The 25,141-nt window shown below is 52.7% G+C and overlaps 1 protein-coding gene across 2 annotated transcripts in view; it reads right to left on the reverse strand.

Annotated features, from left to right (window-relative positions):
• Nucleotides 1-25,141, reverse strand: part of KCNIP1 (potassium voltage-gated channel interacting protein 1) — a 391,780-nt gene that overhangs the window by 359,847 nt on the left and 6,792 nt on the right. The window contains exon 4 of one of the 2 annotated variants that reach the window (XM_034656744.1): nucleotides 15,529-16,512. In XM_034656744.1, the coding sequence (XP_034512635.1) occupies nucleotides 15,529-15,616 (88 nt within the window). In that variant the 5' untranslated portion in view covers nucleotides 15,617-16,512. Of the gene's footprint in view, nucleotides 1-15,528; nucleotides 19,818-25,141 lie in introns of those variants that run through there. The other variant, XM_002922877.4, reaches the window with a different exon arrangement.

Below are 25,141 nucleotides of genomic sequence, written 5' to 3' on the forward strand. Positions count from 1 at the left end.
CAGGCTCCCAGCAGAGGGGCCTGATGTGGGGCTCGATCCCAGAACGCCAGGATCACGCCCTGAGCCAAAGGCAGACGCTTAATTGCTGTGCCACCCAGGCGCCCCGGCAAATGATTTCTTTACGGTCTGATTAAATACACATGCTTGTTGAAGACAGTCTAGCTGATACGGATAAGTATCAAGAAGAACTTTAAAACATAACCCTTAAGTCCAACTGAGACCTATGCTAATATGTCAGTTTCTTTTCTATTTTACTTTTCTGTACACATATCTATTCACAGATTGGAACCTTATTGTACATACAGATTTGTATCCCGATTTTTTTTAACCTAGTATTAGTTTAAGTTGATTTTAAGTAGTCCTCAAAATAATTTTTCAAAGATTTAATATTGCTCTATCAGATACATGAGCCCCAAAACACCCACTGTTTTTGGACTAACGTCTAGCTGGTCTCCTATTGTTCACAATTACAGTGTAATACCCATGACAAGCACTCCGCCTACCAGTCTCTGTGCGCATCCCTGATCACCTGCTTAGAACAGATTTCGAGACGTCGGCTCCTGGGTTGAAGGGCTGGATGGACCCTGTCCCTGTCTGGCCGTGGTGTGGAGGGACGGGAGAGGGATAAACAGGAGAAAGTGCAGGCTGCGGGCTGTGACAGCACAGCAGCTGAGACACAGTGAGATGTGGACTTCAGGGACAGCGCTGAGAATGGGAAGACAGCGACAGGACAAACACTGGCCAGAAATGATCAATAGGACTTAGCGAGCGAGATAACTTCAGGGGGTGAGACTGGGGACGTAGAGACACAGAAAGAAGGTGAGAGAGAGGTCGGCTCTGCTGTTATAAAGGCTGAGTAGAGGCACAGGGAGACATTCATATAGAAAGGTTTGTGATCTGTCCTCCCGCCCTCCCTGTTCCTTTCCTTCCTTTCTTTATACATCCATCCTTTGAACCCCTACTCTGTGCCAGGCCTTATGCTGGGAGTTGGGCGTTCTTAAATAACTAGGATATGGCCCCTGTTCCCCATGAGCTCATAGTTCTGCTGGGGAACCCTGCAGATGAGGAAGCTAAAGAGACAAGCCACGGCAAGGGAGAGAGACTTGGGATGCCTCAAGTACCTACTTCAAGGGTGTTCCTTGTTCTGGCCTCAGTTTCCCCATCCGTACACAGAGGAGGTTGGGGGTCGAATGTTAGGAGGAGTCTCATGCTGGTCATTTGCCTGAGTGGCCTTGACTTCTCTTCGCATGCTGGCCACCATCAGGCTCTCAGCAGCTCGCTGGGGAGGACGTCAAAGTTCAGGGTACGGCATGCAGGTGCTGGCTAGTGCTGGGGAGCCCCATGCCTGCCTCCTATGCCACAGTGNCTGCCTCCTACGCCACAGTACCGAGTGAGACAGGCCAGCAGCCGTGGCAGGTCCTCTGTAGTTTCTGGCCTTTAAATCACCAAATGTTGCTAAATGTCCTGCCAGACCCACCTGCCCTGAGGCTTTGAGATTTGGGGCCCAGCTTCCCACCACCAGGGTAGAGGCATCCTTAAGGGAGTCTGACCCAGGCCACAAGGGATGTTGTAAAGCTCAGGTTTAGGCTTATAAAGCTAAGGTTTCTCTTCCATACTTCCTATTTTTCACCAGGTGGACACTGTTCACTATGAATGGGCAGGGACTGGGGAGAGACTTGACTAAATGTTGTTGTTGTTGTTTTAAGATTTTATTTATTTATTTGATGCAGAGGGAGAGTGTGTGTNTGTGAGAGAGAGAGAGCATGAGCTGGGGGTAGGGGCAGAGGGAGAGGGAGAAGCAGATTCCTTGCTGAGCAGGGAGCCTGATGTGGGGCTCCATCCCAGGACCCCGGGATCATGACCCGAGCTGAAGGCAGACGCTTAACTGGCTAAGCCACCCAGGCGTCCCATGGCCTGAATGGGTTTTGAAGGCTCTGGATACTAAACTCATTCTCAAATGCAATGCTAGCCCTCCTGTCCCATCTGCCTAGAATAAGACTCTCTACCACTGATACTCTAATTCTAGCTCGGGAGAGGGAAGGTGACGAGAAAGCTGGAGAAGTCTCGACTGCTCTTCTGGTCCACATGGTGATTTCAGTCACCCAGACATTTTTTTTTCAAGATTTTATTTATTTATTTGACAGAGAGAGACAGAGAGAGAGGGAACACAAGCAAGGGGAGTGGGAGAGGGAGAAGAAGGCTTCCCGCCAAGCGGGGAGCCCAATGCGGGGCTCGATCCCAGAACCCTGGGATCATAACCTGAGCCAAAGGCAGATGCTTACTGGCTGAGCCACCCAGGCTCCCCTTACCCAGCCATTTTCTGAGACCCAGGAGGTTTGCCTAATATATAGATGAGAGGAGAGAGGAGACATAACCTCACTTCTTATAAATAGCAATAACACATAGAAGTAAAAACAGGCCAGCATTTGTGGAGCTCTTTCTATGACGCAGCATTGTGCTGAACACCTCAGTGTTACCTCAGTACACCTGCAAGATTGATATTGTTGTGTCCACTTTCCAGCAGAAAGCAAGACTCAAAGAAGTGGTGGGACTTCCGAAGGTCAAACTGCTTCCAGAGGGTAATGGCTGGCTTTGGAGTCTAATGAACTCCCAAAATCACGTTCCCAAAGGTCCTGGATTCCCAAGGGCTAGAGCAAGGGCAGGGAAGCCAGCTATGTCCATAGCCCCCAGAGGCCTTTGGCAGGGACTGGTCACTTCACACACTCACAGGGGGGCCTCCCAANCACCTGCAAGATTGATATTGTTGTGTCCACTTTCCAGCAGAAAGCAAGACTCAAAGAAGTGGTGGGACTTCCAAAGGTCAAACTGCTTCCAGAGGGTAATGGCTGGCTTTGGAGTCTAATGAACTCCCAAAATCATGTTCCCAAAAGGTCCTGGATCCCCAAGGGCTAGAGCAAGGGCAGGGAAGCCAGCTATGTCCGTAGCCCCCAGAGGCCTTTGGCAGGGACTGGTCACTTCACACACTCACAGGGGGGCCTCCCAGTTGAATGGAGCAGAGGGAAGAATGGAGAATAATGCCAGTCTTTTCCCCATGGCAACACTACCCTCTTTCCATGGGAAGAAGAAATCAAAGATGAACTAAATGGCCCATAGCCGCAGTGACAGGGAGGGGCAGCTCTCAGGATGGGGGCGCTGAGGAGCCAGACAGATAGCTCAAACCCTCATGCCCTATTGCAGGATCACTCGTGGCTTCACTAAAGGGTAAGTGTGGATGGACAGACAGACACGGGAAGGTAGAATACAGTACCAGGGCCTTTAACAGGAAGGTAGACCAGAGATTTGGGGAAAGGGAAGAGGATTCGGAGGCCCAGATTCAAGGCCAGTTTTGCTGCCTGCTTGCTGGGTGGTCTTCCCTGGGCCTCGGGCTTCTCACCTGCCTTGTCCACCCCTCAGCCTCCACTGAGTCCTGCTATGTGCCAGGCCCTGCACCGACTGCTGGGAAAGCGCTGATGGCTAGAACGGCCCCTGCCCTCATGGAACTGAACTCTTGGTGGGCGAGCCAGACCAGAAACAGGTGAATCAATGGGTAATGTCATTGCACGAGCAGTAAGTGCTACGTGGAAAAACAAGGCAGTGTTAGCGGACAGGAAGTGCCTGATGTGTGTGTTGGGGAGAGGAGATTGGGGCTGCATAGGAGACAATGTTCCAGACAGAGCCAGGTGAGATGGGACAGAGTGTCCAGGGGAGGTAACAGTAACTGTGAGGCTGCAGAGAGGGGGCACTAGCGTGCCAGCAACAGCAGCAGGGCCTGGGGGCTGGGGTGCACCGCCTGGAGGAGACCAGAGCTGGAAGAGGCCAGTGCAGAGGGCAGATCAAGCAAAGCCTGGAGGGACCAGAGAAAAGTCTGCATTTGACCCCAGATGTGTCAAGAAACCCTGGAGGCAGAGTTGGGAACAAGGGGATAATGGGGTCCCTTTTGTGTTTTCAAAATATGGGAATGGATGAATAGCAGTGGATGAATACGTAAAAGAAACAAGGTCCGTACGTGGAATATTATTCAGCCTTCAAAAGGAAGGAAATTCTGACACGTACATGGAGNGCCTCAAGTACCTACTTCAAGGGTGTTCCTTGTTCTGGCCTCAGTTTCCCCATCCGTACACAGAGGAGGTTGGGGGTCGAATGTTAGGAGGAGTCTCATGCTGGTCATTTGCCTGAGTGGCCTTGACTTCTCTTCGCATGCTGGCCACCATCAGGCTTTCAGCAGCTCGCTGGGGAGGACGTCAAAGTTCAGGGTATGGCATGCAGGTGCTGGCTGGTGCTGGGGAGCCCCATGCCTGCCTCCTACGCCACAGTACCGAGTGAGACAGGCCAGCAGCCGTGGCAGGTCCTCTGTAGTTTCTGGCCTTTAAATCACCAAATGTTGCTAAATGTCCTGCCAGACCCACCTGCCCTGAGGCTTTGAGATTTGGGGCCCAGCTTCCCACCACCAGGGTAGAGGCATCCTTAAGGGAGTCTGACCCAGGCCACAAGGGATGTTGTAAAGCTCAGGTTTAGGCTTATAAAGCTAAGGTTTCTCTTCCATACTTCCTATTTTTCACCAGGTGGACACTGTTCACTATGAATGGGCAGGGACTGGGGAGAGACTCGACTAAATGTTGTTGTTGTTGTTTTAAGATTTTATTTATTTATTTGATGCAGAGAGAGAGTGTGTGTGAGAGAGAGAGAGCATGAGCTGGGGGTAGGGGCAGAGGGAGAGGGAGAAGCAGATTCCTTGCTGAGCAGGGAGCCTGATGTGGGGCTCCATCCCAGGACCCCGGGATCATGACCCGAGCTGAAGGCAGACGCTTAACTGGCTAAGCCACCCAGGCGTCCCATGGCCTGAATGGGTTTTGAAGGCTCTGGATACTAAACTCATTCTCAAATGCAATGCTAGCCCTCCTGTCCCATCTGCCTAGAATAAGACTCTCTACCACTGATACTCTAATTCTAGCTCGGGAGAGGGAAGGTGACGAGAAAGCTGGAGAAGTCTCGACTGCTCTTCTGGTCCACATGGTGATTTCAGTCACCCAGACATTTTTTTTTCAAGATTTTATTTATTTATTTGACAGAGAGAGACAGAGAGAGAGGGAACACAAGCAAGGGGAGTGGGAGAGGGAGAAGCAGGCTTCCCGCCAAGCGGGGAGCCCAATGCGGGGCTCGATCCCAGAACCCTGGGATCATAACCTGAGCCAAAGGCAGATGCTTACTGGCTGAGCCACCCAGGCTCCCCTTACCCAGCCATTTTCTGAGACCCAGGAGGTTTGCCTAGTATATAGATGAGAGGAGAGAGGAGACATAACCTCACTTCTTATAAATAGCAATAACACATAGAAGTAAAAACAGGCCAGCATTTGTGGAGCTCTTTCTATGACGCAGCATTGTGCTGAACACCTCAGTGTTACCTCAGTACACCTGCAAGATTGATATTGTTGTGTCCACTTTCCAGCAGAAAGCAAGACTCAAAGAAGTGGTGGGACTTCCGAAGGTCAAACTGCTTCCAGAGGGTAATGGCTGGCTTTGGAGTCTAATGAACTCCCAAAATCACGTTCCCAAAGGTCCTGGATTCCCAAGGGCTAGAGCAAGGGCAGGGAAGCCAGCTATGTCCATAGCCCCCAGAGGCCTTTGGCAGGGACTGGTCACTTCACACACTCACAGGGGGGCCTCCCAATTGAATGGAGCAGAGGGAAGAATGGAGAATAATGCCAGTCTTTTCCCCATGGCAACACTACCCTCTTTCCATGGGAAGAAGAAATCAAAGATGAACTAAATGGCCCATAGCCGCAGTGACAGGGAGGGGCAGCTCTCAGGATGGGGGCGCTGAGGAGCCAGACAGATAGCTCAAACCCTCATGCCCTATTGCAGGATCACTCGTGGCTTCACTAAAGGGTAAGTGTGGATGGACAGACAGACACGGGAAGGTAGAATACAGTACCAGGGCCTTTAACAGGAAGGTAGACCAGAGATTTGGGGAAAGGGAAGAGGATTCGGAGGCCCAGATTCAAGGCCAGTTTTGCTGCCTGCTTGCTGGGTGGTCTTCCCTGGGCCTCGGGCTTCTCACCTGCCTTGTCCACCCCTCAGCCTCCACTGAGTCCTGCTATGTGCCAGGCCCTGCACCGACTGCTGGGAAAGCGCTGATGGCTAGAACGGCCCCTGCCCTCATGGAACTGAACTCTTGGTGGGCGAGCCAGACCAGAAACAGGTGAATCAATGGGTAATGTCATTGCACGAGCAGTAAGTGCTACGTGGAAAAACAAGGCAGTGTTAGCGGACAGGAAGTGCCTGATGTGTGTGTTGGGGAGAGGAGATTGGGGCTGCATAGGAGACAATGTTCCAGACAGAGCCAGGTGAGATGGGACAGAGTGTCCAGGGGAGGTAACAGTAACTGTGAGGCTGCAGAGAGGGGGCACTAGCGTGCCAGCAACAGCAGCAGGGCCTGGGGGCTGGGGTGCACCGCCTGGAGGAGACCAGAGCTGGAAGAGGCCAGTGCAGAGGGCAGATCAAGCAAAGCCTGGAGGGACCAGAGAAAAGTCTGCATTTGACCCCAGATGTGTCAAGAAACCCTGGAGGCAGAGTTGGGAACAAGGGGATAATGGGATCCCATTTGTGTTTTCAAAATATGGGAATGGATGAATAGCAGTGGATGAATACGTAAAAGAAACAAGGTCCGTACGTGGAATATTATTCAGCCTTCAAAAGGAAGGAAATTCTGACACGTACATGGAGAAGCCTTGAGAACGTTGCTAAGTGAAATAAGCCAGACACGAAAGGACACCTGCTGTATGATTCCGTGACATGCAGCACCTAGAACAGGTAGGTAGGTACAAACAGGAAGGAGAGTGGGGGTTGCCAGGGCTGGGGGAGAGAACGGGGAGCTGGTGTTTGCTGAGGACACAGTTTTAGTTTGTGATGAGAGGTTCTGGAGACGGACAGAGGGGACGGCTGTGCAGTGGGGTGAATGTGCTTACTGACACTGACCTGTACGCCTCCAAGTGGTAAAAATGGTAAATGTCATGTTATGTGTATTTACTGCAATACAAAATATGGGAAAGGATGCTACTCAGAGAATTGTCTCTGAGGGTCTGTTATCCTTTGAGGGCTGCCCTAACATGATACCACAGACTGGGTGACTTCACAGAAATTTATTTTTTTCGTGGTTCTGAAGGCTGGAAGTCCAAGACCAAAGTGCTGGCACAGTTGAGACCTCTCTGGAGAGACCTCACTCCTCTGCTGGCAGGTGACCCCTGTGACCTCATGTGGCCCTTTCTCTGCGCATGCCTTTTTTCTTACAAGGACACCAGTCCTATCTGATCAAAGCCCCACCCCTGTGAACACATTCACCCTTAAGTACCTCTTTTAAGGTGCTATCTCCAGATACAGGCACATTGGGGGTGAGGGCCCCAACAAATGAACTGGGGTGGCAGCACAGTTCTGTCCATGCCAGGGGGTGACAGTGCTGAGGGGTTCAACTGAGAGGGTGTTTCTTTAGTACCGCACAGAACCTTTGGTGCCTTTTGGCTCTGTGAACTTGGGAAGTTATTCAACCTCTCCCATCCTCAAGTGGGAACGGTGAGAGTACGAAACATGCAGGGCTAAGGCTGGACTGAATGTAGGGATCCCCTGAAAGCCCCAGTGAATGAAGAGTACTCAAGGGACTACGGCAATTATTCTTCTTTGCACAGTGCGTGCTGAGCTTGGAACGACAGGCTGCTGTTTCTGGGCTGGGGAGGCACGGGCAGGGTTTACCTGCGGCATAAGGACGCCAGCGCCTTCCTCGGCCAGTGTGCCTTCTGCTGTCCCAGGCTCGGAATGACAGTGGCTTCCCAACTGATGCTTGGAGATAGTGAGCGGCAAGCCTGGGCTTGGCTCTGCCTGCCAAGCGTAGATGGTTTGAAAAATGCCACCCAAACCAGCCCAGGGTTAATCAAAAGATTACCGCAAGAAAATTAGGGCAGGCTAACCCCGGCCTCCCAGACACAAGCATCGGAATCACATCTCCCTCCCTGATGCCCACCCAGTTCTCTGCCTCTGCTTCTAACCCACCTCCTTCCGGCAAGAACTGGAAACTGGCCAGGCTAGCCTTGCAGGGGGAGGCCTTGTACCGGGCTCTTCCTTTCCTGTCCTTGCAGGCTGGGCTATTCAGCCAGTTTCCCCTATTTTCTGTCGTTTGACTGGAAAAGATGGCCTGCGATGGTGGTTTGCAGTGTGGACGGGGGACTTGGGTCTCAGGGGGATGTTCTGGAATTGTGCTGCTTGAGTCAGAGCAGAGGTCTTGACACCTTGACTTCTGAAAGAGCACACATCGCCTCTTGGCCGGACTGGGGAGGCATCAACTTTGTCTTCATTGCTTTCCTATCCCGGATCCGAGTTTTAGGAATGGAGGGCATGAAATGAGGGAGCCAAAGCCGGAACGTGGAGACAGACAGCCTGACTTCCACTTCTGGCTCTGTCCCATGCTGGCTGTGTGCCTCAGAGCCAGGCCCTTCCCTCTCCAGAGCCCTGAATTGCTCACCTGTAAGTGGGGCTGACTAAGCATGTGCTGTGCTTAGAGCAGTGTCGGGGCCAGAGCAGGTGCCATGAGGAGCGTTGCAATTATGAATATCGAATCTTAAAACTCTAAAACTGGACGGGAACTTCAAAATCAGCAACTCTGTCATTTTAGAGATGAAGAAACTGAGGCTCAGAGAAGGAAGCATCCTGCTCAGTGAGCAAGTGGGAAGATCTGGATTTGAACTCAGGTTTGGCTCCAAAGCTCTTACTGGCTGTAGGTCTAAGAACATGGGCTGGACATGTGGTGGCTTCAACCAGATGGGACCAGGGTTGGCTTTGTGTTCATGGCTTTCCTGCCCTCACCCCATCAGGAGCAAGGCTTTCGTCTGCCTCCAGACTGGGGATCTGTGTCCTCACAGATAAGGAGGGTGGTCACTGGCAGGAGTAAACACCTTTCCTCACATCTTTTACCGAGTCCTGGCCTCCTTTCCTTCCTGTTGGCCCCAGAGAGCCTGTGCTATCTCATCTCCTGCTTTGTCTTCTCTCCCCAGCCCTCTGCCCTTCCATGGGGTCCTCAGAGCCTGGGTCCTCCCTCCTGCCCTCCTGGCTGGGGTGCAGATGGACCCTGAGGTGACACTGGTCAGCCATGGCGGACAGGCAGTGAGGGTCTGCTGTTGAGGGGCCAATCTCTCAGAGCACGGGAAAACTGGAATGGAGGAGAGGTCAAGTGGCCCCAAAGAAGGATAGCATTGGCAGGTGGCAGGGGGCTGCTATGGGACTATGGGGACCCCAGAGAGCACCTGGCCAGTGAAATGGGTGAGGGACTGATGTGTGTGGTATAGGGAGGCAAGGATGAGAGACAGATATGCTGGAATGAGGCCTAGTGGGCATGGGGAGAGCCCAGACAAGCTTGGTCCCCACACTGGCAGGTGCTGGCTGTGACTGGAGAGGCCAGGAGGGGACCAGAACCCCCAGTGATTGAACTTTCTGCCTATGACAAGGCACAAGCTCTCAGAGGTTCCTGGATGCGACCAGGAGTAGGGTTGTCCTAACATGACCCAGTGCTGGCCTGTGCTGCCAAGACAGTGAGCTAGCTGGGCCCCAGGGTGGCGGGCAAGTGCACGCAAGCTGAGCTGCTCATGGGACAGGTGGCACCCTCCTTTTGGTAGAGGGCTCAGTCACATCTCATAGGTGCCAAGGTTCTCAGGGGCAAGGCTATTGCTTTCCCAGAGAATTCTAGTAAACTGTCAGTCTCTCAACTCCCGAGTGCCTGGTGCCTAAAACCTTGTGTATTTCCCCACTGACATGACTACTCCTCACACTTGCCCTATAAGAAGGGAGAGTGGTGGGGAGGGTCCCTTATGGTCCTGGAGCCCATGCAATGTCTGGCAGGTGCCCTGGCCCCAGTGTACCTATCTGAGAGGTGACAGTGATGCTGGGAGAGCATGTATGAGGCTGTCTTCCCAACCTTGGCCTGCAGAGTGTTCTATTCCCCATAAAGCTTATTCCTTAACCCAGGCCATGCCGCATTAAGGAATTTGTCACAACTCTTTGGAAGACGGATGGCTTCCCTGAAGAGCCCCAGCTGGTATAATAGTTCTTGACAAACCCACCTACAAAATTAGTGGGATGCTGGGGCACTCTTTGCCAGTGACAAGGTGGGGAGCGATCCCCTCAGGGGTGTCTTCTCTAGCCCCGTGGAGTAGAGAGGCAAGAGCCTGGCCCTGGCCCCAGTAGGACCTGTGTTCCAATCCCCACTCTGCCACTTACTGCCAGCTGGGCCACCTAGCCAGTTTCTTTATCTTGTAAAATGGTGATTGCAACCCCTACTCCAAGGTCAGGACTGGGACAAGACAGGGGAGGTGCCTAGGGCCTGGCACAGGGAGGGACTCGCCGCTAGCCCTACCAGCTGCAGCCGCCGCTCGTGTCATCCTCACTGAGCTACAGAACAGCCTTTGCACTTGGTGGTGTTATTACCTCCAATTAAAAGGGAGGAGCCTTGGCTTAGGGAGGTTGTGTACCTCACCCAAGCTCACACAGCTGCTCCATGACAGAGCTGGGACTCAAGCTGGGCCTGCCTGAAGGCAGAGCCAAGTTCAAGGTCAGTTCCTGGAGAAGAGGAGGCGAGAGGAACAGCGTGTCTGGGATGGGTCTGAAGCACAGAGAAAAACCACAGGCCAGGGTGGGAGACAGGGAGTTGGGGCTCCAGGGCATTGTCCTTGAGATAAATCTTACAAGGTCAGCACCCCTCCCCCCCTACACACACCCTGCAGCCATGTGGGTGGCCTGGACAACTAGAAGCTCTCCTGGATTGAATTTTTCCCTCCTGCTGTCTTTGGCTTCGCCCTCTTTCTGGGGTGACAGAAGGGTTCCCAAAGTGCAGAAGGAGATGGTTTAAACCTCCCCAACCAGAGTGGAGCCTGCCCTACTTGGGTTCCCATCCACGGCCCCAGGTTCTCTGTGAAGTGACTAGGGAGCTGGCTGTGAAAGAAGAGAACCAGGCAGGTCCCCCAGACCCTGGGGATTAGCCAGCCATCTAGGCCAGGAGCTGGGCTTCTGCTCAGTTAAAGAGCTGGGGAGGGCCTGGCTCTGGGAGTCATTTTATTAACTCCTATTAAGGGAATCAGGTGGGGGAAAGGGCTCAAAGGTCAATCTTAGCACTAGGTGGGACCTGAGGAAAACAAGTTATGGAGAGGGGAATAGAATATTCTAGAGAGGCCACTCTCAGAGTCTGTGCCAGCTCTGAAGAAAACAGCAGTTAGTGAGATGGAGTCCCTGCCCTGAGGGCCTCATTGTCCCGGGGACCAGCTAATAACTGCAGTCACATCAGCAAACATTTCCCGTGTGCTTAACATGCGGGGGGCTTTATAGACGCACTCTTACTTCATGGGCATGGTGATTCCATTTCCTAGAGCAGGCAATTGAGGCCAGAGAGGTGAGGGACCCTGCGGGAGATTCCTGGCCAGTGTGCAGTGGACTCGAGGAGGTCCTAGTCTGGCAACCCACTGTCCTTTCCACAAAGGACACTGTTTTGTTTTGTTTTTTAAAGCGAGAGGAACTCGTTCTTTAAATTTCAGAGAAATTCAGTACATGGAACAAATCAGAGTCAAGCTGAAGGAGCAGGGATGGGGGTGCCGGATCTCTCCCCACACACAGCCTCCCCTCTTGGGGGACAATTAAATGCCCTTCCTGAGACACCGAGAAAGCTTAGGCAGGGTTCCGAACGATTTGTCTGGCCGGAGGCTCACCCTCTGGCCACAGACTCGGGTCTTGCCGCTGACAGAGTTCCGAGAGTGTTTACTGAGCACCTCTGGGACAGGGGCTTGCACAGCGCGTCCAGGAAAGCTCCCACTCTACACATCCTCTCAGGACCCCGGGCGGATGTCTGTGCCCCGAGGTGCTGCGTGGGTCGTTTCCCGCTATCGGCAAAGCAGCCACTCTGGGCCTGGTGCTGGCCGAGGAGCTCTGGTCACGGGGACGAGGAAAAACTCATGTGGTCTCTGCCCTCCCAGAGCTGAAGTCCAGTGGGGAAGACAGCCTTTAGCAAACATGTCTAAAAGGATTATGGATCACAGATTGTGATGAGGGCTATGGAGGAAAAGCACAAGGTCAAGGAGACGTGTGAGCAGGGGGACCTGCTCAGTCCATCTCTGAAAAAGGCATCTGTGAGAAAAGTCTGGGCCGCCCGCAGCTTAGACCAGTGGGAGAGGGGATTGCTAAAATCAGGGGGAGGTGTCTGTGGTCCGGCGATGGAAGGACAGGGAGGGGTGGTCTTGGGCTTTCCCTGTTCTCCAGGCATTCCCAAGGCAGGTAAGAAACAACGAGTTGCCCCCCCAACCAGCAGGAGGTGCCTGGTCCTATAGGACCTTTACATGCCCCAATTCTGAAAGGGACAAAGAAAAATCCTTCTAAGGGCTGGATTATTGCAAATCGAGGACCCTGTGCAATGAGTAATGAGTAATGAGTAAATGAAATCACAATTAAACCCAGCAATCATTAAACTACTGTAATGTGTCCACGTTGGATCTAATCTATAGTCAGTTAGGGCTGGCCTATGCATAAGAAAGACCTTCTTTGCTCCCCTGCTCCAGTCCTGGCCCTGCTCCCACTGTCATTTATTTAACAAATATTTAGCAAACACCTGGGTTGGGCAGAACACCAGTTTTCCAGCGAGTGCCTGGCACAGAGCCAGGTTCGTGTAAGCCCTTGGTGCTCTCTGCAGAGTGGAGAGAAGCGATGCTGCCTCGCTGCCTCGGGGCCCACGGCGGGCCCNCAATGAGTAATGAGTAATGAGTAAATGAAATCACAATTAAACCCAGCAATCATTAAACTACTGTAATGTGTCCACGTTGGATCTAATCTATAGTCAGTTAGGGCTGGCCTATGCATAAGAAAGACCTTCTTTGCTCCCCTGCTCCAGTCCTGGCCCTGCTCCCACTGTCATTTATTTAACAAATATTTAGCAAACACCTGGGTTGGGCAGAACACCAGTTTTCCAGCGAGTGCCTGGCACAGAGCCAGGTTCGTGTAAGCCCTTGGTGCTCTCTGCAGAGTGGAGAGAAGCGATGCTGCCTCGGGGCCCACGGCGGGCCGCCTCCCTGAGCCCTGGCTACGGGAAGCTCAGTACGGATGCAGGACGTAGAAAGGCCAGGAGGCCACTAGGTCCCTGTGGAGCCCTTTCCGAGTCCCATGGATCTTAGTCTCTGGGATTCTGAGCGGAGAGAGGGGGCCATCCTGCCCTGCTGTCTGGTTTCTCGGCGGACGCTGACATTCCACTGCTCCCTCTGCTCGTGCCAGCCTGCTCCCTCTGCCCCGTCCTGCCTTCCTTCTCATCTCAGCTGATGCCACTTTTGGAGAAGCCTCTGGATCTGCCCCAGGCTTCTCTTTGGCCCCCATGCCTCCCTCCCTCTCTGCACTCAGCGTGGTGTCCAGGTGATGTCTGGTGTTCAGCCTGTGCACTCTGATCGGGGGAGAACTTGTGTCATACTCTCCAGTGTCCGGGATCTGCAGTTAGCCTGGCACAGGGTAGGTGCTCAGTAAATAAATCTTAAGCAAATGATTGTAGGCAATTATGCAAAAGACAGTATCTTCCTGCTCATTTAATCAAATAGCCATCTATCCTCTCTCTCTCCCCCCTCTCTCATACACACCCCTCTGCACGTTCTCCCTCTCCCTGACTGACTCAATTTCTCATACATAATTCTATTGTTGGGGTCTCCCCCCGCCCCCAGAACTGCCTGGAGTGCACAGACCCACCTGTAGCCAGCTACACTGAAGACCTTTGACCCTGCTCTGGCAGATGGCATGGCCTAGGTCACCCTCTCCAGACCCAGGCCCATCTCAGTCCCTGACAGCGTCCTCTTATCGGGTCACTGCAACATAGTCCATAGAGCGATCCTATGTCTCAGCTTCCCTGGATCCTTCCAACGATGCTGGAAGGTAAACAGGTTGCAGGTAATGGGCTCATTTTACAGATGAAGAAACTGAGGCTCAGAGAGGCTGAGGCCTGCCCAGGGAGCAAAGCCAGAGTTGAGAGCTAGGTTTCCCAAGTGTGGGCCAAAGATCTTTCTGCTAAACCTCTGAGGAGCAAAGGCTGAGGTGGGAGGCTGCCCCTCACCCCTCATCCCCTGAGATCCTGGAATCCAAGATGTGCGAAGAAAGTCCTGTTTGGAAGGACTGAATTGCGGGGAGGACTCTGGGGCATCCTCTAGTCCTGGCTCTCAGCTCCTCACCTCTGTCCACCCCACAAGGGCCGCGGGAAATCTGCCCACAGCTTGACCCTCAGCATTGGTCTCCCTGGGCATCCTGGAGGCACAGCGCCCTATTTGAGAAGTGTAGTGGGGGCAGACCAAGGGTGGTGACGGGGCTGAGAAAGGAGCTAGGCAGACCTCACCATCCCTCCCCCAGACATTTGCCGTTCCGTTTGCACCAGGCAGAAACTCCTGGGCCCGGAACGCCGGTGTCGCGTCATCACAGCTGGCCACACGCAGCCTTTATCTTCTCTCCTTGTCATTTAAAAAAATCCTGGTCAAGGTTTTGTGGCCTTCCCTCCTTCCCTGAATACCCAGTCTGCTGCTTCCAATGCGTCCTCCTCCAAAGACTCTTTCCTCCTGAAAGAGGGCATGAATATTTAAAGACTTTTTTTCAGCCAGTGAAACCACATCATGCTGCTGCTCTCTCTTCAAATTTTATCTCCAAAAAGTTTGCCCGAGTCTCTCTGAGTGCCTCGCCCTCCCTGGCACAGTGTCATAGTGGGTTTCAGGAGATAGGAACGACGCCAATACATCAGCCTCCCCTCCGCATCCTGGGGCTGACTTGCGTGTACACAGTCCTAGGTCTGGTTCCCAACCACCCTCTCTGCTGCCTGGGGAATTGAACCTACCAACCCCCTGCTGCCCCAGTTCTTGGAGAAGTAGAGAAGACAGACGTTGACACGGGCAGGGTCGGCAGAGGAGCGAGGGTCCAAGAGAGCAGAAGGATGAACAAAGCCCCAGAAATGCAGGACCCTGGAACCCAGCGAGAGAAAGTCCTTGGCACATGAGCCCCCGAGCTGATACAAATCCTGCGTTCACCAGCGCGTGGTGGATTCCAGCCCTGCCGCCCCCTCCTGGGGCCTCCTCAAGCGGCTCTGCTCTGCAGAATTACTCACCGCCCACCACATCAAATCTCTCCTTTATCAACAAGACACAACACTCCCTGGATAACTTCTTGAAACTCCAGTCACGCTAAGCAGCTTCCAGTGCTCTGGGAAGGGTTCTGTCCCTCTGCCTGCCTGTAACCAATCGGCCACACACCACCAAATCCATTTCCAAAGTTCCAGGCAATTATGGCCGGTTGAGCTCCCTGGCGTGGTGCCCGTCCGCTCAGAGCCAGGACCCAGGTTGTCAGCAACCCCGAATCCCAGCCACCCATTCCCTGCCCCCCCTCCTCTGAGACCCCGGCACACCAGAACAGCCACAGACGCCACACCAAGGCACTTGCCACTTTGGCCAGCCAGACCACATTAAGACAGAAAATGAGGGTCAAGGCCAGGCTCCCTACCTTTGCTGAGGGTCCCAGTGATGAGCTTAAAGACGGTCTGGGCAAATTTCACGAACCCAAGCTTGCATCTTTTGGAGCAGCCGCTCATGGTGGTAGAGGGAAGGTAGGCTCTGCTGTCAGCGCCCAGAAGGGAAAGCACCCACCTTGCGTGGCCCTGGCACTTGGAGCCCGCCTAGGCAAACCCCGAGAGGCGGATGTACCCCAGAAGCTCCAGGAACAGCACAGCTGCCTCTGCAGTGAGTCCGGCTTCTGCATCCAGAAAGCCTGCAGGGCACGATGTTTGCTCCCTTCCTCCCTCCCTCCCTCCCTCCACCCCTCCTGCTGTCCACTCAAGTCCTCACCACGGGAGGACCTCAGGACACCAGGGCTGGGACGGGGACGTCCTGCCAGGGCACAGGGCGCTCCGAGGGACCCGAGGAGGAGTGAGGCTGAGCAGAGCAGGGAGGGAGGAGCTGGCGTTCTCCCAGGCTTTGCTGACTGTCTTTCTTACATGGCAGTGGTAATGTAGCAATTAATACTCGAGTCAGAAGGGAGGGACTGCTACGCAAAAACACTCCGCTCAGCAGCCTGGGGCTCGCTCTCCCGCTCTTTCCTTCCTGGTTAATCTGATAGATCAATTCTCCCTGCCCTGATCGGGATGTGGGAGAACTCCCCGCAGAGCCGAAAGCCGCTGCTCGGCACTCAGTGGGAAGTTTGCAGGCAGCAGAAGTGGGGCTGAGTGGGAGCTCCGGGGGAGCCGGCCTGTGCGCCCCCCGCCCTCCCCGCCCCAGCACCAGCAGCAGGGGCATCCTGCCTCCGTGACTGGGAAGGTCGATGCCTCCGACCGCCTCCAGCTCCAAGTGCCCGGACTCAAAGTCAGCCAAAAGTCTGCGTTCTCATCGGGGTAGGGGTGCGATTCGTGCTTTCCTTGATGAAGAAAGTATTCCTCACAAGTGCCAGAGGAGAATTCAATTTGATTACAGTACAATACTCTGGGAAGTAAACCTGCAAGGCAATATGCAAATATGAAGTCCGGTATGCAAATAGGATTAATAAGAAGTCTGCTTGCTGTTCAGTAGCACAGACTGCGTGGGTTGGAAGGGACCTTGGCGGACATCTCATCCCACCCCCTACACAGGGCAGGTACCTCTCCCATGATGTCTGCACTTTACTTTCCTTGGTGATTCAAAAGGTCCTCCTGGGGCCATCAGTATCACAGTGATGCACCGTGACAACACGGACAGCCGATATGAAATCCCCCAGCAGCTGAACTAAGCCAAACCCTAGGAAAGTCTTTCTCTTCCTCTCCATCCATCTTTCTCTTCCTCTTTTGTCTTCCTGTTATCTGCTTCTCTGGGATGTTTGAGAAGAATAGATTGCTCTTAAGCCAGAGAATGGGCTACCAGTTGATAAAATGCCAGAAAAGTGGAATTCATGCTCCATGTCCAGTTTCTTCTCCATCTTCCATGAGTCATGTGGAAGCAAATCTCGAAACAAATCTCAGCCCTTCGGGGGTTGAGGTGGTCACCATCAAATTTCAGCTCTAAGACCAGACTCCGGAGACAGCCCACGGAGCTGACAGACACGGAGCACCCTGACTCACCAGCACGGTATGAGTCACAACATATACAGAGAGAAGAGTCCTGATGGAAAAATATCCCATTGTGCTTGATGGCTTAGGGCTTGAATTGCCCCATTATTCACTCTTTTTTTTCTTAAGGATTGAAGGTTCCAGTTAAAATGCACATGGTATCTGGGAATGTTAATGGCACTCCGTCTCTGGTTCATTTATTCGCATGAGTATTTACCAAGCTCCCAGGATGTAGAAAACAGTGGGTCAAGCGAACCAGACACACAGGGTCAGTGCCTTCCTGACCTTACGGTGGAGTGAATTCATCATCAGGCACCAAGCCCTTGTGAAGAATCCATTTGTCCAGTGAACTTTATTCACCTTGCGCCATCTTAGTGGGATGGAGACATGGGGCAGGTAGATGTGAAGAAGGGGAAGGAAAGAACTTGACCGTGGAACACACCTGGTGGCAAGGAGCAGACAAAGGGCAGCACTGCCTGGAGGAGGAGAGAGTTGAGAGAAAGACTGAGGGAGGCGGTGCTAGCCACCTGACCATTTGCCACAGAGAGTACCATCCTCTGAACTTCGCAGGACAGAACTCTCAGCTAGACCCCGCTGCCTCTCTCTTCCATCCCCCACGAGGTAGGGACATGGAAGATTGAGAAGCCAGGAGAAACAATTGCTGTGACTTCAGTGGCATTAGCTGATGAAAGTCTGCCTTCTGCCTCAAACCTGGCCAGGAAACTGCAGCAGGAGCGGCTCCCAGAAGGCTGTGGGCAGCATCTGTTTTGGGATGACAGGAGAAGTCCAGGGGGCACTTGCGTCTGGGCTCCAGCTCTGGAATCTGGAGTCCTGTCATTTGAAAGGTAGGGGGAAAGAGACACAGCACTGGTGTCTGCGGGAGCTGGCAAATCCCAAGAAGAAGTATCCCATCCCTGCTCCAGGCAAGGCGGGTAATGGTGAAGAGCATGGCCCTTTGCCCTGGGCGTTTAACCACCTGCTTGTTCTTTCCGTGCGTATGAATGTTGAAGACAGACTATCCGGGCCTCAGCTCCAGGCGCCTAGCAGATGGTGGAGAACAAAACAAAGTCCCTGGGCTTACTGGGGTCACATTCCTGGGGTGGAAGGACAGATAGACAGTGTGTCCACATGCAGGACTGTGCTTTGAAGGAAGAGAGAGCTGACCAAGTGGGTGGAGAGGGACAGGAGCTCCTAACGTTACAGAGTCACTGAGAAAAGCTTGTCTCTATTAAATGACATTTAAGCGGAGACCCAAACGAGCCACACAGCTCTGTGGGGTAATAACTGTTCCGACTGTGAGAACAGCAAGTGAAAAGGCCGAAGACAGGCCTGAGATGCTAAGGTCTGCAGTCGAGCAGCTGCCGAGCCAGCTGCGGAGCCTCAGCTTTCTCTTCTGGAAAATGGGAACAATCTTTACCTCAACTGGGGAGGCTTCGATGAGATCAATGTGCTGAATGTCGTGCCTGGCATAGTAAGCCAAGGTCAGTGGGAAGGTCACTCTTACTGTCCAATTGCTGCCACCACTCCTGCCCCTGGCCCCTAGAACCACTCCACGAAAGTAGAGGCTGGATAGGTGAACCTTTGGGATTATGGGAAATCCTGGGGCCAGGCTCCAATTTTTAATCTCCCCTCGTAGTAACTCAAACACCAAGCATTTCAGATTCTCCTCCGATCTCAGCAAGGATGAAGTATTTGAACTTCCCAAGTTAGAGAAATGACTCAGGCCCCAAAAGGGTCAGCAGCACCCAAAATGTCACACACCAAAACCGCCAGAAACGTGGGCAAGGTGCGTAGTGTGCCAAGAACATTCCCACCAAAGGAAGGCTGGTTGTGTCAGTATTAAATCCATAATAGAAGAGTATGGGGGAAAAATCGTTCTCTGCTCAAGGAACACGCTCTTCTGCAAATAAGGAATAGAAAGGGACAGACGGTAATGGAACGTTCAGGTGGTACCAGGGAACTCAGATCATCAGCGGGTTTGTAATTAGCCTCCCTGTCACAGAGGCGCACTAGCCGAGGGCCCTGGGGAAGGCAGAGTTACTCTCCATCTGATACTGTTCACAAGAACCTTCACATGGCATTTCTGCGGGACAGGAGGAGAAGCAGATGGGGGCTCCAGATGTCATCTGTGCCCCCAAGACTGTGCTGACAAGCGAGAACAAGGCTAAGAGAGGACAGATATGCTGTCCTTTAGAAGGTTGGAAGGCTGTCCACAGGATGATGACATTGACCGCAACATTCGCTAAGAGCCTTCTATGGGCAGGCAACGCCTCCAAGTCCTTCCCTTTACATGCGTAATCCACACAGCCCTATGAGGCAAGTATTATTATGCTACCCAGTCTATAAATGAGGAAACAGGCCCAGAGAGGGAAAGTTACTTGTTGAAGGCCACACAGCTGAGGCAGAATTTGAGCCTAAGGCCATTTGACATTTGGCTCTAAAATTCCAAATTTATTTCGTATCTCACCAGGGCTCAAGATTAAAGCAACTGGGAGTTTGAGTGAGACACGTTTTGCCTTGATTTGAAAGAAACCAGCAGCTGTCTCTTATAATCATAAACCCCTGTTCCTGGACGCATCTTGGAGTGAGCTGAGATCAACGCCTGAAGGAATTCCCCCCATGGCCATGGCTGTGGGGGTGGGAGAGGAGGTGGGGACGGATGCTAGGCATGGATTCAGCCTCACTGCAACCCAGGAGACACAGCCTCACCAGCTATTTGGACAGCAAGAATTTCATGTGAAGACTTGGTATATGGGTATTGGAGGCCCAACAAGGACGGGAGGAGACGCTGAGGAATCACAGACATGGTAACCGTAGGAAGCAGCGGCCAGCTCTAGCACTGGGTGGGGGGTGTGGTCAGACAAGGAAAGGACTGGGATCCTCAGAATGAGAAGCCTGGAGGAGGGGCTCCCTGAAGCTGAGACCTGGTCCTCTGAGGATGGGGTGCTGGCCAGCTGGGGCTGGTGTCTCTGAAGGGGAGTTATGAGGCTGACTCTGGGAGTTCAAAAACTATGGATCAGAAATGAACCATTTGCTGCCACTGGAAGCTGATGCCATTGCTAGTGGCCCTGGGGACACAGGCAGGAGCAGGAAGGATGCGGGGAAGGAACACGGTCCCCTCCTCCCTGTCCCCCTACTGGCAGAGGCGATCTTGGGGCTGCTGGCAAAGCAGAAATGTGGCTTATAGAGTCCCAGCCCAGCAGCACTGAGCAGGACAGAGAGGGGAGCCCTTGAAGCTGGGGTTGGTCATTTAATAACCAGCCAAGCCAGGTGCCTTCCCTTCCAGCTTGTGCCAGGTATTGAGGCTACACCAGTAAATAAGACAGCCTCCCTTCCCTTGAGGGAATTGCATTTTAGAGGTGGTGTGGGGTAGGTATGCTCAGACCATAAACAAGCAGACAAATGCACAAGGTAAAGAATTTCAGAGCATGCAAATACTTGAAGCAAATAGCGACCAGTCGGTGTTTTCTAATCAGCAGAGCTCACTGAACAGTTCATGATAGAATAACCATGAAGATGAAGAGGGCAGATTCTATGGGGGTCAAGGTCATCATAAAAATAATCATCATAATTTGTAGGTCTGTTACCAGACGCTGTGCTGGGTGTTGTGTTTATTGTCTGGGTCTCATAACAAGCACCTTAAGTCTGTATTATTTATTATACCCATTTTACAGATGAGGAAGTGGGGGCTCAGTCAGATTTGGTGATTTGCCCCAAGGGAGAGGGTTGAGTCAGTGGGACTGGTGACTGACTGCAGGAAGTCTGGGGAACAGGAGGGGGTCAAAAGCCACCAGCAGTTCTGGAAACAAAACCAGGAAAGGTATAAAGAGGATCTGGTCTGGGGAGGGAGATGGTTACAGATTTCATGTGCCTTGCGGAGAGCCGCATCCAGCTGGTAGGTGCAAATGAAGATGAGGAACTCAGGAGAGAGGGTGGGGAGGCCAGTATTCTCATAAATAAATGATTTTTTTGTTGTTGCTCTGGAAAAAAATATTAAATGTGGCCTCCCAACAGGCCAAACATATTAGCATTTAAATACAGGCTTACACAGGTGGGTAGAAAGGCAATTTCCTAAGAATTAAATCAGATTTTATTTTTCCTCTAAGTCTCAGAAAAAATCCCCTTCTGTGGAAATGGGTCCTCAGAGAGGGATTTGCCTTGTTCTCAGGGCACGGCAGCTCCATGCCTTCAGTGGGTCCCGGTGTCTTCTCCCTGCTGTAACTATGGAAAAATGAGGCCTAAGAGCTGATGGAAATTCATCATCAGCACTGTTGGCTAGAGGTCCTCGGGCTCCTTTGTGTGGAGGGCAGGGCAGCTGGTGTTGGGGTCCAATACCCACTGCGCTGAACTGTGTCAGCGGGTCTGAAGGGCCCAGCTGTGGGCTGGAGGAACCACAGTTGGCCGCAGAACTGGCAGGAAGGGGGAGTGAGCGGCTGCAGCTGCTTCCAGGCAAAAGATGGGAAGAGACCAAGTTGGTCCTTGAAGCCGCCCCTTCTCCCTCTGTGTCCCCAGCTGCTACCCCATTGTTGCCTGCTGACACATCCTGCCCATTGCTGTCTTCTCCTGCCCCCACAGCACGCTACGCTCACAACTGGACTTGGTCCTTGGCCACCACAGGGACCCCTTTATTTTGTGATCATGGAAAGAGCAGAACCTGTTGAAGCTGGACACCAAAGGCCACAGGTGTGGGCTCTGGTGGCTCCCGGCTGACCACTGAGAGGCTTCTAAGACAAGCCAACTAATGTGTCAGGGCTGCTTCCTTGTCTGCCTCCCAGGGTCCCTGAAAGCAGGATACAGTCCCCCAAAGTGCAGAGATTAGGGCTGGGGCCCCAATTCCTAGATACAATGGATTCTGGATGCCTCTGTTCTCCTGCTTTCTCATCACCGTACACCTGTCCAATGTCCCTGGGCCCTGCTCTTTGCAAGCAGCCCAGATGGCTTCTCTGACATTCCGTAGCTCAACAAACCACATCGTCAGCCTCTAGAACCCCTGGGCCGTAATACTGGGAGTCATTCTTGACTCTCCTCCATCCTCTTCTGCTTGGCATCAGTCTCCTGTGGCAGCTGTAACAAATCGCCATGTACTGAGGGGCTTAAGACAGCCAGGATCTCAGCTCTCACCGTTCTGGAGGCCAGGAGTCTGAGACCAAGGGTCGGTAGGGTTGGCTCTGGGGAGAAACTACCCATCTGTGGCAATGAGTGGGGGGCTTGACAATAGTAACGGGGTAATCCGTCATGGGTGCCCAGTTCCTTTTCCTGTGATTATTCCTCCCTTCCCCCACAAACCAGGGTCCTGTCTGGCCAGGCAGAATAGGGGAGCTGACCTTAATGTTCACAGCTAGGCCAGAATGACTGGTCCCCTCTACCTTTAAGTCCCCATGACAAGAAAGAGGGCAGAATGGTCACATGACCATTCATAAGGCCAAACCACAGGCCACTTTGGTTCTAAGTCAGAACAGTCATTCTAGAATCCAATCAGAGACAGTGATGGAGGGAATTTGGAGAGGAAGCATTAACCGGTTAAATAAGAGTCCCTTTAAATATTCATCTTCTTATTGGTAATTACATCAGTGCCCAGAGGGGCTGGCAGGATCCTGGGTGGCTAATGGGTGGGCAGGAGACAGTGGGGCGTTTGCATAGGGCGCACAGTGGGGTGCTGAGTATTTCCTATACTCTGGTGTGATGCTCACTGCGGAGCTGAGATAACTTGTCACCGTGCCCAGTGCCTCAGAGGGCAAAACCAACTCAACTCTTAGAGGAATCAAGCCAGCGCCAAGCTGGTGTGTTCCGGGAAGGGCAAGAGGCAATCGGCATGCCAGAGGTGACTCTCAGCCTTTTGAGGCGGTTTGTGTCATTTTTCTCCATCTAGCGTGTAAGCTTGCTCGTAGCAGGAAAGGTGTCTGTCACTCCTTTTAGAGGCACCCCCCGCCCCCCCGTCCTCAGTGATCTCTCTGCTGCAAGGTCAGTACCCCTTTCTTCTGCATCACCCTCCCGTTCCTACGAGCAACGGGAAGGCGGACAGACCCCTGTATCTGTGCAAGCCTCCGTTTCTTGTCTGTGTGCTACAGTTGACAGACAGCTTCCAGGTTCGGTGTTTCTTGATGAGGAGAAATGAAATAATACGTGAGAATTTTGTTTCTAAATTGCAAATTGTACACAAGCATTAAATGGCGTACCACTTCAGAGGCAGCGCCCCGTGGTGGTTCAAAGCCCGGCTCCCACACCTCCTACCTGTGTGACTTTAGACAAAGGAAGCCGTTGAAGCCTCCGCTTCCCCATCTGTAAAATGAGGGTAATCACGGTACTCACGCCATGTGATGAGCGTATCCAGTGAAAAGTGTGGGTGGGATTGGCACATAATACGTGCTCAAATAATGGCAGCCATTATCATTTGCAGTCGGTGCTGCTGCTGTTGTTATAATAACCCCAGAACCTGAGACCTGTAACTGGCCCCTCCAGGGTGTTCTGACCCACATGGGATTATCCGGAATCTGGAATTACTGCCAGTCTTGCCTTCTTACCACTCATAACTCTTGTCTCTGTCTCCAGCCAGGAGTCTGAGAGCAAGGTATCCTTGGGCTTCAGAGGTTCCAGAGCAGGAGAACAGAGGACTGGACATAATGTGAGTTTCCTGGGTCCCCTTCTTTGTGTGGGCTCAGCCTACATTGGAAAGGGTATGGGTCCTGCATCCCCCAAAGTGTCAGTGGGCTTTGCCCTCACAAGACACACATTTACCACGACCCTGCCATGCAGATGGAAAAATGCCTGAGTCTGATTCCCTGACTTCCCGCTGGGGAGCTAAGACCCCTCAAAAATAACCGTGCAGCAGAACAAGGAGAGGCCTTGGAGCCTGGGGCCACCACATCTCCCACCCTGCGCCAGCATCCCTTCTCAGCCCTCCTTCTCTCTAGCCCCTGGCTCACATGGATGGGGAGCCCGGAGAGAAGTAAAAATGCAGTGGACAGAAAGAAGTTATCCCATCAGCTGGTACCTAGATTCCTGTTAGGGAAGGAATTGTCTTTCCTGGGATGTGGGTCCCGAATGTTGCCTCGATAAACGATGGTTGACAGGAGACACAGAAAGAAATATTTAAAGTTCTCTGTTGTAGGAACCGGCAGGAGTAGCCAGAGGACATTTAGGAAGATGCATGTCCGACATTCAACTTTCAGTTGTCTGTGTGGCTACGAGGTAAACTCCCTCTATCTCCTTTGAAGTTGGCTACCCACAAGGGTCTTGTCATATTTTTCTAAAATGAAAATTAGGAGAAGGGTTGCATTACAAATTCAGCTAGATTTGATGTATAATAGGACCAGGGCGCATAGGAAACCAAGCAGATCCCTGAAGTGGCCTAATTCAGTGGAAGCAGGTGCTCAGAGGTCCAGGTGGCCAGGAAAACCCCCCCCCATCTACATAATAGAGCCCTTTGTGCCCAGGATGCGTAATAGGAAGGGGTCCACTACTTGGTGGGGGATGTCAGGCATCTCAGAAGACTTCTGTTTCAAACATAACAGAAATACTAATAACAGCCTGTGCATTCTACCTCCTAGAGTGCTTTCCCATATTTTGTCCCTTTTAACCTCAGTAGTTTGTTTCCATTTTCAGACAAGGAGACTGCAGCCCTGAGAGGTCACGTGACTCCTTCCAAGTCACACTGGCCAGGGTCTGCTCCTCACTGCTGACTCAGTAGAGCCCAGGCGTCTGGTTGCAATAGTTTGCTAATCATTAGGATGCTAAGTGGCTCCAAAAATACTGTGGGGTGGCTTCCAGGAGGCAAGGCAAAGCTGAGCCTGGAAATGGGACTCAGGACCAATCTCTGTCATGACCCACACCCCCTACCCCTAGCCCGGTGGGGTGGTGGTGATCAGCAGGCTGGGGTCAGGGGCAAGCCCAACCCAACAGGCCCAGCAGAAGAAGCAGCGTGCACTCAGTGTGGCAAAGGGGATGGAGAGGAGGCCACCTCCAGTGGGACTCCTGAGGCGGGGCGACCGGGGGCTAGACCCAGGGATCTGCAGGTACACAACTGGGGGAAGGTCAGGTTCAGAG

Source organism: Ailuropoda melanoleuca, chromosome 3 (assembly GCF_002007445.2).
Source record: "Ailuropoda melanoleuca isolate Jingjing chromosome 3, ASM200744v2, whole genome shotgun sequence".
NCBI classification, from domain to species: Eukaryota; Metazoa; Chordata; class Mammalia; order Carnivora; family Ursidae; genus Ailuropoda; species Ailuropoda melanoleuca.